Raw genomic sequence first — 11,790 nt, forward strand, 5'->3', positions numbered from 1 at the left:
CAATGGTCGAGTCAGCAATTTGGAGTGGAAGAGAACATCAGGCCACAGCGATCGAACAAGAAGAATGAATGAGGCACTGACTGCTGTTGTCCAATCCGAACAGGTGGACCGGGATCTAATCAAACGCCTGCGGTCGAATTACCGCAGATCCTCCAACCAATGTGCAAACGCTTACAGCACGACGAAACAATGACGCGAAGAACAACTGCATGTCACCTGCAACCTGTTGCTTTAATAACAAGAAAAACCAAAAAACCACCAAGAACTCGGGCATCTGTCTGGCAGGGGGGAAAAAACCGAATTACACACAAACGCTCAAAAGCACAAAAGAAAGCAACGAAGAAAAAACATGGTACTTGACACCAAAAAACAACCTCATCCCAGCTTGACGGAACGGGCCAGCGTGCTTCGGATACCCGTGGACTCGCCACCATAACGCTTGGACTCGGTCTGCACACTGGGCGTTTGGCTCTTGCGCTTGACAAGGGCACGCTCGTAGCTGACACGGTGCTTGACACGCGGGTTGCGCACCTCCTTTCGGCGCTTGGGGGTGAGGCCCTTGTTCTTTGAAATCTGATAAGTGATGGCGCGCTTTCCCTCGGTCTCTTCTTCGCCATCGTCCTGAGCCATAAGACCACTGCATGACCACGAAGGGGGGGGGAAGGGTGACGAAAGTGAGCACAACAAAATATTGGTTGACTCAAAAGTTCAGCACCCACCCACCAACCAACTTCACAAAAACAAAATGTACTCAACTGGGCTGCCTTGGTCGCGGCCTTGCGGTCCTTTTCCCGGAGCGTCTTGGCTTCAATTTCCTTGTAATAGTCATCTTCTTCGATTTCCTCGTCTTGAACGCGCGCGCGCTTGGACGATCGGCCAACCTCGGTCGCGTCGTCGCGGTTGTTGCGCAGCTCGTTGAGCTTGTCGCGAATAGAGCTCTTCTTGAAGACCTTGCGGAGCTCGGCATCGTCGTCCTCGTCGTCGTTGCCTGCGGCGTTGCGGCCAAAACGTTCGAGACCGTTGATGTCGCCGAAATCGACAATCTCGTCCAGCGCGTTCGGCAGACGGCGCTTCTGGCCAGAGCCCTTCTTTGTGGTGAGACGCACAAAGTGGCTCTCCTCGAATCGGCGTCGCTCCTCCTCTTGGTCTTCGTCGGGCAGAATGTCGCGACCACCAAAGCCAGCAGTGTCTCGCACCTCGCGCGGGCGATCGGAAAACTCTTCTTGGATGTCTCGCAGCAACGAGCTCTTGAGCGCCTTGCGGCGAAGCTTGTCCTCGCGAGTCTGCTTGCGTTGGGATGCAGAGTCGTCGTCGAAAGCAACCGCGGACAGCTTGGGCGCCACGTACTTGGCCACCTCAGCCTCATCCTCCTCGTCGGACGCGTCAGCATTGCGCTTGCCGCGAAGTGATTTGGAACCGCCGCGCTCCTCTTCGGCACCATCTGCGAGCAATGCAGCGGGGTTGGCCTTAAACCGCAATGGGTCGGCCGAATTTTGTGTTCCGGTCGCAGCCGCCTTGACGAGCTTGTCGATCTGGTATTTGAGCTTCGAGTCCAGTGGGCTGTAGCGAGAGAAGGAGGGAGAAGGGGAAGGGGAAGAGGCAAGGGTGAGCAAACGACATGACCAAAAAGAAAGAAAAAAACGCTCCCCCAAACCAAACCAAACAACTCATCCGAAACAAAACAAAAAAAAGGCGTCAAGCGTCAAGCAACAAAGTAGCATCCGCAGCAGAATAGCAACATACCGAAGACGCTCCAGCGTCGTGCGAAGATGAACGAGGTGTTCAATCACGGGATGGTCCTTCACGGGCTTGCCTTCCGCCTTGAGCAACAAGTAGAAGCAAATGTCGATGCAGTACGACAACAGAATGTGCAGCTTGACCTCGAGGTATGACACGCCGCTGGAGGTGGCAAACTCGCCTCGTCGGGTCTTTTCGATCAAGGGCTGGATTTGCGATACGACCGTGCCGATTTTGAGCTTAAAGTCACTCAGCAACTCGAGCAGCTCGGGGCTGTCCTTCACTATCAATTCGAGCTTTTCCGTCTGTGACAGCTTGGAAATGTCGCGAGCAACTGCTTCAATAGCCACATCCTCGCCGGACGCCAAGAGCGCACTGTCGGCAGCCTTCTTGGAGGCAGCGGATGCCTTGAGCGGCTTCTTGGATGACGCAGTAGTAGCGCCGCTTGCTTGCTGACGAGCCCGAGCACCGAGCGAGTCGTCCACGTCCATGGCGTCCTCGTCGAGCAGCGCAGCCTGTTGCCGTTGCAGGCGAAGTGCTTCCTGCTCCTCGTCGCGCTCCATATTCTCCTCGTCCTCGCTATCCTCGGCCTGCTCCTCGGCGTCGTCTGCATTGTAGTAGTCTCGGCGCTTGCTGCCCCAGCCACCAACCGCGTTAGTCGCAGCATCGTCTTCGTCGACGTCGTCGTCTTCGTCTTCGTCGTCCTCATCGTCGTCGTCCTCGTCATCCAGACCAAGACCCAGCGCCTCCTCGTACTGCTCGTCGTCGTCGTCGCTCATGTCGCCCTGGTCGTAGGCAGCGGCCCCGCGGCGGCCAGATGCGCCTCCCCGTGCGCCAGCAGCAGCCATGTGGCGCCTCGTGGACCCGCCCATCAAGTCCTCGCCCTCGTCCTCGTCGCCGCCGTCGCTGTCGAGCGCGTCGCGTGCCTGGACAGACCGGCCTGCGAGCATGCTGCCGTGCTTGCGGTTGTGGAAGCGGTCGACCGTGTCGCGCAGGTCGATCGTGTCCTCCGACGAGGCCGCCGCGCGAGACGCCCGCACGTTCGATCGCACGCCATTGTCGGACGACAATCCAGCAGCAGTGGTGGAGCCGCTCTTCTTGGAAGCAGCCGTTTCAGTCAGGCGGCGGCCAGTGGCGTTGTATGTGCCCTTCGATTTCACCATTGGTTTCGAAGGAGGATGAATGGGAAGAAAGAAACAAAAAAAAAAAAATGAATGGATTTTGTTCGTGAATGGATTTACGCTGCAAAACGAAACTCAAACAAGAAGGGATGATGTAGACACACAAAAAAACAAACTGTCTCATCACTGCTGTCTGAGCGTAATCGACTTTGTCGGGCTTACCTGTTCTAAGTGGCTTTCGTCAATGCGAAGTTTGGCGAGCATCCAAATTTTGCAGCAAGTTGGGCCGAAAAGCTACGACCTCCGTTTCTCCGAGTCTGGCGATGATTGTGCCTCCCCACCTAAACTGGACACTCTTGACACATGAAATAATCGTCCTGTAAAGCGATAGGTCTCCAAAAGTAGCGTGTAGGTGACGGACTTGGTTTTGTGGAGATTTTGGGCTCGCTCGACCGAGGATGGCAGTTCAACTATTTTCGCGCCATTTTAGGCCTGATGCAATGAAATTGCTGTTGGGCCGACCTGAAGGTGTTGTCAGAGTCCGGCTAACACTGCTCAGTTGCTCAAGACACAGATCGGTCTCGGTTTGCTGGGTTTGAATGCAAAGTTTCATGGCGAGGCGTTCTGGCCCGCTGAGCCTTCCGCTCGTTAGTATCATGTGCGAAACAGGTGCTAGTTTATGTCAACAATTGGGACACAAGCAAGACGGCACCCGCTACTGCTGGACGGGAGATCGGTGCATGCATCTACACAGAACGCTCTACTCAAAGTTCGGACAGCTCGAACTTGGAGAGCTCGAGGTGCTGTGCAGCAACACTACTTTTAAAAGCCTTGCCCCACTCCATTCTCTCTGGCTACAAAAGAGAAGAAAGATGGCAGCGTCGGAAGGCTCGAAACGCAGTCGGAACACAGAAGCTCGACCGAATTGAAGAGTCGCCAGACCCGTTCTCCAATACGCCGAGCACTTCCTTCAGCGGACCAAGAGATTTTCGGGTACTGGAACAATTCTATGAGGGTTGGCGGGTCCGACGCCGACTTGGAGACCCGGCACAACGTCGATGGCCTTGGCGACTTGAACCACAATGGTTGCAGCGCGATTCCCTTTTGCGCGCTTCCACCAGCCTATAAATCGAAAATTCCACCACTGGGTGATTCACAATATAATTTCAAGTCAATCATATAGTGCGAACGTGCCCTTGCTTGCGTTGGGAGCGACAACAACCAAGGCCATTTTGAGCAAAATTCTCGGAGTGGGTGGAGCGACGACTGCCCATAAAACCACACCCCCGCTCTCGCTTATATTATTTTCCTATCATCTATGTTGCTACTATGTTAAAAGTTAACGGCTTGTGCGAATTTCATTGTCGAATAGCGCGTTAGGTCGACTGAAAGTGAATCATTTCATTTTGTTCAGTGGTGCATGCAAGTCACCGACAAGATGTCTGTTCCCTGCCTATCGAGTTCGCCTTCTTCCCAAACATACAAATAACTCATACAAATACATTAGAAGTGTAGCGAGGGTCGAAGAAGCCAACAGGACGGTGCTGTGTCATGGGCAACTGGCGATTGTCGCTTTAACCGACAACCAGCTCGTCCCCTCTCAAACTGTTCGATTTTCATGCCCTAATTTTGCCATGGATTATTGATACCCAAGGCTTACTATCATAAAATGGTGGAATAGGGGGAGAACAGGCCCCGCAGGAATTTCAGCAATTTTAGCCTTCGCGTCATTCCTCACACTTTATACGAAGCTCGATTCGCCCCGTGGCTAATTCAACAAGTTGGAGTTGTAGCTCAGTTGGTAGAGCATACGACTGAAGATCGTATGGCCGCGTGTTCGATTCACGCCAACTCCACTTTCTTTTTTGACTCCTTATTTTATTTTTTTTGTTTTTTCCCCCATCTTCTTTTTCCACTCTTCTTTTGCGCCACACAACCCTCAAAAATACTACATCTCGCTTGTTCACACCATATGGACATGGAGTTCGAGCAAACGGACGTTCAAAAAGACAAAAAAAAACTCAACGAGCAAAAAAAAAAAAAAAGTGGAGTTGGCGTGAATCGAACACGCGGCCATACGATCTTCAGTCGTATGCTCTACCAACTGAGCTACAACTCCATGTTGATGCGAGTTGGGCAATCGTGTATCAGATTGAATCACGCTCGTTGCTGCTAAACAAAAAACAACCATAGCAGCCAAAAAAAAAAAAGGAAAGTGGAGTTGGCGTGAATCGAACACGCGGCCATACGATCTTCAGTCGTATGCTCTACCAACTGAGCTACAACTCCAACTTGTTGATGCGGCCAGCGGGCAAACGCCAAGCCGATGGAACGATGGTTGAGATCTGGATGCAAAACTTCGAGCGGCAGGGTTGAGCTTCAACCGACAATCTGAACCAGAACTTGCACAGTTTACAGTTTAGGTTTGTAGAGGAACGCTTGATTGCGGGTTGTTCTATCCAAAGCAGAACCTTTGCAACGACTTTCGTTTCAATTGCAGCAAAAGCACTTTCGGCTTGCTCGTTACTTTTTCCATTTCTGCATTCATCTAGTCCACATTTTTATCATCACCATGTCGCTGGACATTCGAGTCAAGAAGGCCGATCGCATCTACCATGAAGGCGTATGTTTTTGTGTGATTTTTTTGGCTTCCAATCCTTGTGGCTTTCGTTGGCTGCGATCTGCCAATTCTGCCCTCCCAACTTCGGCCTCGAGCGCAACGCAGCTCAACACAACACGCCAACCATGCGTTGGCAAGCCGAGCACAGCGAGTCCCCCAGCGACGACAGCGACGACAAGCCAAAAAAAAAAAAAAAAAAAAAAAAAATCCGTCCCATGACTTTGACCGTCCTGGCTCTGACTTTGGACTTTTGCCTGCCTGCTTCTGACTGGAACAGGAACTCGTTGCTGGCGTCGTTGTTGTGACGAGCAAGGGCGAGATGGCGCACAACGGGATGACGCTTGCGCTCGACGGCTGGGTCAACCTGCAGCTCTCGTCCAAGTCGGTCGGCGTCTTTGAGGCCTTCTACAACTCCATCAAGCCAATCCAGCTCCTGTCATCCTCGCTCGAGATCCTCCGACCGGGCAAACTATAAGTTGAATGGCAGGGGGTCGGAGGTGGGGTCGCTTGGTTGTCACTTTGGTCTTTTGCTCACTGTCCGCTCGGTTGCTTTGATTGTTGCTACTGTTCCCTCCCCTTCCCCCTCTGCCCTGATTTCATGCGAAACGAAGATACGCCCAATGGTGTCACTGAAATCCCGTTCGAGTTCCCGCTCAAGCCAAAGCCCGGGCAGTCCTTGTACGAGACCTACCACGGTGTTTTCGTCAACATCCAGTACAACCTGAAGGCCGACATGAAGCGTTCCATGCTGAACAAGGACTTGAGCAAGACGCTCGAGTTCTTGGTGGAGAACAAGGTGAGTTGGGAGCCTGGGGGGGGGGTTTGCAGTTGAATTATAGGCATATATTTTTTGTTGTACGATTTTACCAATCGTTTTTGTTGTCCCCTTCTTCAACGAGAGCAGCCAGACACAGAGAAGCGCACGGACGTTCGCGTGGATTTCAACATCTCGCCAGACACACTGGACAATGTGCGACAGAAGGACCGTGTATCGCCATTCAAAATCTCTGGCTCGCTCAACACGGCAACCTGCTCCATCGTTAAGCCATTCCTGGGTCAATTTGTGGTAGAGTCCTCCACCATCGACATTAAATCCATCGAGTTGCAGCTGCTGCGCGTTGAGACTTGCGGATGCGCGGAAGGCTATGCCAAAGATGGTGAGTGTTTTTTTTTTTTTTTTGTTTGTGTTGTTGTTTCAATTTTGTCGTCGTCGTCGTTGCCGTTGTGCCTGAGCTCATCTTCTCCTCATTTTCACCTTCATTGTTTGCTCAATGCTGCTGCCTCGTAGCGACCGAAATTCAAAACATTCAAATCGCGGACGGCGATGTTTGCAGGGGTCAAGCCATTCCCGTCCACATGATCTTCCCTCGCCTGTTCACCTGCCCAACGCTTGCCACCAAGAATTTCAAGATTGAGTTTGAGGTGAACATTGTCGTCGTGTTCCAAGACGGCCATCTTGTGACCGAGAATTTCCCCATCAAGTTGATCCGCGACGCATGAGCGCGCCCCGGTCTTTTTTGCCGAGTCCTGGTGTTGCTCGAGCAAAGAATGAAGACACGTCTTTTGATATGCCTTGTGCCAAAGCTGGATGTGTGTGTGTTTAATCTGTGTGCATTGTCGGTTTTTTTTTTTTGAATAACCATGAAATACTGAAATTTTCTTGTTCCGTTCTAATTATGACTCACCTCCCACCCGTCCACCCCACCCAGGGTGGATTTGTTTCGTATCGAGGATTGGATTACACACACATGCACAGCATCAATTTTGTCACCATCGCTCTCGTGTGACAGAAACGTCGATCAGGCAGCGTTTTTACGTCCTTGGTTACCTCGAAATGGTTGTTGGCCAGTTAGTACCCTCTTCCTTCGCACGTATGCTCGTCTCTCTTCCCCTCAAAATTGCCGCAACACCTTCGCAAGACACTCGAACTCCAACCCGCGCTTGCAACTCCCCTCTCGTCCTCGTTTGTCACCCCTCGATGCGGACGTCGTCACTCTGTCGCGACGCACAACTTTTTCCCGCCAAACAATTCACCCAATACGGCCTCTTCTTCCCTCCTCGCCTCGCTCCCCCCACCCGCCCCACCAAATCCCCACCGTGCATGCATCTTACTTTGCTGAGCACACACACTCCACTCCTCAACCCCCCCCCCTCAATGCAAGATCAACACTTTTGTTCTGCTGTTTTTTGTTTTTTTCAGTCACTTTTTTTTTTTATTCTGTTCTCCTTTTGTTTGATTATTATTTTTTTAAAACATTAATTATTTTTATTTTTTATTTTTTATTTTTTTATTTTTCGTTTCCTTGTTTCCTTGTTTCCCTTCTCCTGCCGCAGCTTTTGAGGACGTTCGCTTTATATTTGAATCCCGAATCCCCAGCTTGCATTTGTTGTATATCTAACATTGCTGCATGGACACGACGGGGCTGCCTGCGTCGTCGTTCGATGCTGGTGCGATGCCCATCCGCAACAGAGTCCCGCAACAGCAGCAGCAGGCTTCAGTCGCTAACAGCAGCACGCTTGGGCTTGGACTCGGCCTCGGGTTTGACCTGTCGCAGCCGTTCTCTGCGTCGGACATGCTCGGTGGCTTGGCGTCGTCCAATCCCAGCAGTGGTGGTGGTGGTGGTGGTGGTGCTGCGACTGGGGTGGCCGCGGGGTCGTCGGCAGGCTGGTGGCTCGAGTCGCTGCTCGGCTCGGTGGACGACCTGCCGCTCGCCGCCACTCCGACTGCTACTACTACTACTGCTGCTCCGACCACACTGCCATCTGCTCTACAACAGCAGCAGCATCACCAGCAGCAACCTCAACCTCAACCTCAACAGCAGCAGCAGCAGTCGCTAATACAAGCCCAGCCAAAGCAGCAAAAACTGACCCTCAGGTTACAGCGACCCACAGCCGCAACAGCAGCAGCAGCAGCAGCAGCAGCGTCGTCATCAGTCACTCCGCCTGCACCATTACCACCACCATCATCATCATCATCATCGCAGTCAGCATCACAAGCATCAGCACAGTCGTTATTACAGTTGCCTGGCTCGGCACAGTCGCAGCACCATTCAACGTCACACCTTTTACATCCTCAGCAGCAGCAACAACAACAACAACAACAACAGCTGACCAGTCAACCGTCAACATCATCAGTATCAACTACAATGTCAGCAGCATCATCGTTATCATTATCATCGCAGCAGCAGCAGCAGCAGCAGCAGGGAATGGAGACGCTCAACTCGATTGCCAAGGCGACCGCAGCGATGGCCGTCAACCCTGCCAATGCACACCTGCTGCAGTCCCTCACAGAGTCATCCAACAGGATCAAGCTGCAGCTACAACAACAACAACAACAACAGCAGCAGCAGCAGCATGTGCAGCTGCATCAGCCGCAACAACAGGCGCAATCACAGGGGCAAGTCTCAGATCCCGCTCAGACGCTCAGCTCAGATCCAACTCAAGTAGTAGGTGCGTATGCCGAGATGACTGCTGCCAAGACCGCCGCTGCCAATCCTAGTGCTACGACGAGTGCTACTGCTGCTCCTACTACTGCTGCTGGCGCACCATTACCAATCCAGCAACCGGAAACGCCAGGTCTCAGCAGCATTGGGAGTGCCTCCATGTCGTCCAATGTGTCCGTCCCGTGCACATTCACGCGAAAGCAGTTCAAAGTGCAAGAGTCTCAAGGAACCAAATTCCTCGTTTGCGCCGTGACGATCGTGCCGTCCGCAACTGTGGCAGAGGGCTGGAGCCTGCGAGTGCAGCTGCCCCAGGGCGTGGCGATCTGGGCCACCTTTAATATTCAGCACCCGCAACCGAGCTCCGACCCCGCGGACGTCGGGAACAATGTTCACTATCTACCGTGCCCAAAGGACGCCCGACCCTTTGGCCCCGGCGATTCCATGACCGTCACGCTGACCCTTGCTTTTCCAACCACCTTCCAGTTCCATCTCGACATGTTGCAGCTGGAGCTGCACGCTCCTCCATCTTCTGTGAATGCAGCAGCTCACAGCCAGTCCCCCGCGGCGCCCGTCGCTGGCCTGGGCAGCAAAGCGTTTGCCGATATGCTGTTTGGTGCTCGTCCGCAGCAATTGCAGCCTCCCCATGCGCCCGTCCAATTGCAGTCGACGTCTCCGCAGCCGCCGCAGCAACAACCGCTGACACCTCAGCAGCAGCTCCAGCAGCAACAAGCGAAACTGCAACAACAACAACAACCGCTACAGCTTCCGCAGCACCAACGGCCAAAGCAGCCACAACAGCCACCACCACCTCCACAACAACAACAACAGCAGCAACAGCAGCAGCAGCAACAACAGCAATTGCAATTGCAACAGCAGCAGCAACAGACAAAAGTCGCATTATCGCACCCGCTGCTTCAACAGCTGCAGCAAACAACGGGAAACGTCTCGATCGGGGCTGGCACTCGCTTTCAACCAACAATGGCCACGGCTGCAGCCGCAGCCGCAGCCGCAGCCGCTGCTGCATCGGCGTCAGCTGGACCGTCACTCTCGTTGGATGAACTGGTCAACAACTTTGCGGCACCGTCCCCCGCAGCCCCTCCTCTGCGCAACCAAGCGGTGATTGATTCTCAAAATGTTGCTGCGCCACCCAACCTCAGTACCACTGGTCTCAATAGCACTGCCCTCAACAGCACGGGTCTTAACAGCTCTGCTCTGCACAACACACCTGGCCTGTCCCTCAGCGCTTTGCAGTCACTACCGGCAAGCGTGCTGCAGTCACTACCAGCAAGCCTGTTGCAACAGCTGCTGTCTGTTCAATCGGCTGCGCCGCGGCCTGCGCTCAATCCTCAGCTGCAGCACTTGCTACAAATTCTCCAGCTACAGCAGGCGCAGAAAGCAGCATCCGCTCAAGCCGCAGCTCAACTCGCTCCAAGCGTCGGACCTCCATCGGGATCCTTGTCAAAACGCCGTGCTGCCGACGCGCTCGACACTTTTGGGTTGAATGATGCAGCGTTTTTGAATGCTGCCTCTCCTGGTGGCGCTGCGACCAAGTCTCCTCGACTGGATTCCGGCGTTCCCTATGCTGGTATGAGCCCTTCCAACAACCAAGCGACAGCTACCAGCAATGCGATGCTAGCAGCAGAGTTGAATGCACGCCAGCAACAGCAGCAGCAGCAGCAGCAGCAGCAACAGCAACAGCAACAGCAGCAACAGTTACTGTTCAACACAAAGCTGCAGCAGGTACAACGCCAGCAGCAGCAGCTCCAAGTCAATGCCGGCCTGATTGATTCGTTGCAGAATGCGTTGTTGCCAGGAGGAAAACTGCAGCAAGACTTGACTCATTTATCAACGGACATGCAGATTCAGCACCTTCTTCAACAGCAACATCAGCTCCATCAATTGCAGCAACAACAACAGCAACAGCAGCAACAACAACAGCAGCAGCAGCAACAGCAACGGCAGCTGCATGTCGACCCGCTCGCATTCCAGGCACAACTTCAGCAGCTCCAGCACCTCAATGGCGCGAAAATGAACGGCTCGTTGCTCGATCGATCCGTTCTGTCGGACGCCATGAAGGCCCAGCGAGAGGAGCAGCAGCTCCGAGCGGCAGCACCTTTGCAGTCACAGCTCTTGAATGATCAGTCGTCGCACCAACCGCAGCAACTGCAGGCGGGTAACTCTTCGTCAACACTGCAGCTGCAGCATTTGCAAAATCTGCTTCTGCAGCAGCGCGTGCCGCCAAAATCCATGCTGCAGCAAATTGCGCTCCAGCAACAGCAGCAGCAGCATCTTCCTCCAACACAAGCTTCCTTGCTCCAGCACCTACCCCTCCAATCGCCGCAGCATCCCTACTTTCCGTACGAGCCGATACGTTCGGAAAGCTCAGCCAGCTTTTCTCAGGCGCCCAGTCCTCTGCAGCAAGTTTTAGGGCAACAGCAGCAACACCTCCAGCAGCAGCAGCAGCAGCAACAACAACAACAACAACAACAACAGTTGCAACAACAACAACAGCAGCAGCAACAGCAGCAACAGCAGCAGCTCCTTGAACTGCAACAAATGCAGCAGACAAATGATGAAAGCTTGCTCTCGCTGTCTGGCACGCCGGCTGCTATGAATAGTGCGTCAGCGCCTCTGCTTCCGGCCGAGTCCATTGATTTCATGTTGCAAAATGATCCTGGCGACATGCTTCTGGGCTTTGACGAAGCTACGTTCATTTAAACAATGCGACGGGTTACACATTGCGACGCTCCGTCTTTTACTTCCCTTTTGTATCATTCCACCCCCCCTTATGTGTGTATACTTTCGTTTTTAACCTTTTGAGTGTCTTCGCTTTTTTTTTTGGTTGTTGTTAACAAGATACAACTTTGAT

The 11,790-nt window shown here is 53.1% G+C and overlaps 3 protein-coding genes and 3 non-coding genes across 6 annotated transcripts; 3 read left to right on the top strand and 3 right to left on the bottom strand.

Annotated features, from left to right (window-relative positions):
- Positions 1-210: 210 nt before the first annotated feature.
- Positions 211-2,949, bottom strand: CAOG_05638 (hypothetical protein). The gene is made up of 3 exons (XM_004346261.2): positions 1,744-2,949; positions 757-1,560; positions 211-637 (listed from the first exon to the last, which is right to left on the bottom strand). The coding sequence occupies exons 1-3, from the start codon at positions 2,898-2,900 to the stop codon at positions 376-378; spliced, it is 2,223 nt and encodes a 740-aa protein (XP_004346311.2). The 5' UTR covers positions 2,901-2,949; the 3' UTR covers positions 211-375.
- A 1,692-nt stretch (positions 2,950-4,641) lies between these two features.
- CAOG_09656 lies at positions 4,642-4,714 on the top strand. The gene has a single exon. It is a non-coding gene; the product is annotated as a tRNA-Phe (tRNA).
- A 190-nt stretch (positions 4,715-4,904) lies between these two features.
- On the bottom strand, positions 4,905-4,977 carry CAOG_09661. Its single transcript has one exon. It is a non-coding gene; the product is annotated as a tRNA-Phe (tRNA).
- A 97-nt stretch (positions 4,978-5,074) lies between these two features.
- Positions 5,075-5,147, bottom strand: CAOG_09666. Its single transcript has one exon. It is a non-coding gene; the product is annotated as a tRNA-Phe (tRNA).
- Positions 5,148-5,430: 283 nt separating this feature from the next.
- On the top strand, positions 5,431-6,978 carry CAOG_05639 (down syndrome critical region protein 3; the record flags this gene model as incomplete). Its single annotated transcript, XM_004346262.1, has 5 exons — positions 5,431-5,481; positions 5,756-5,863; positions 6,125-6,274; positions 6,383-6,635; positions 6,767-6,978. The coding sequence occupies 5 exons, from the start codon at positions 5,431-5,433 to the stop codon at positions 6,976-6,978; spliced, it is 774 nt and encodes a 257-aa protein (XP_004346312.1).
- A 715-nt stretch (positions 6,979-7,693) lies between these two features.
- CAOG_05640 (hypothetical protein) lies at positions 7,694-11,639 on the top strand (the record flags this gene model as incomplete). The annotated part of the gene is made up of 1 exon (XM_004346263.2): positions 7,694-11,639. Exon 1 carries the CDS (start codon positions 7,887-7,889, stop codon positions 11,637-11,639), a length of 3,753 nt encoding a protein of 1,250 aa, XP_004346313.1. The 5' UTR covers positions 7,694-7,886.
- Between the last annotated feature and the right edge of the window lie 151 nt (positions 11,640-11,790).

This window comes from Capsaspora owczarzaki, assembly GCF_000151315.2.
Source record: "Capsaspora owczarzaki ATCC 30864 unplaced genomic scaffold supercont2.9, whole genome shotgun sequence".
Lineage (NCBI taxonomy): Eukaryota > Filasterea > Ministeriida > Capsasporidae > Capsaspora > Capsaspora owczarzaki.

Bases quoted from the DNA above. Each gene is read 5' to 3' on its own strand.
- CAOG_05638 (XM_004346261.2), bottom strand. From the start codon at position 2,900: ATGGTGAAATCGAAGGGCACATACAACGCCACTGGCCGCCGCCTGACT. The intron at 1,561-1,743 runs GTATGTTGCTAT...CTCTCGCTACAG, and splicing joins ACGACGCTGGAGCGTCTTCG to CCCACTGGACTCGAAGCTCA. The intron at 638-756 runs GTTGAGTACATT...GTGGTCATGCAG, and splicing joins GCCGCGACCAAGGCAGCCCA to TGGTCTTATGGCTCAGGACG.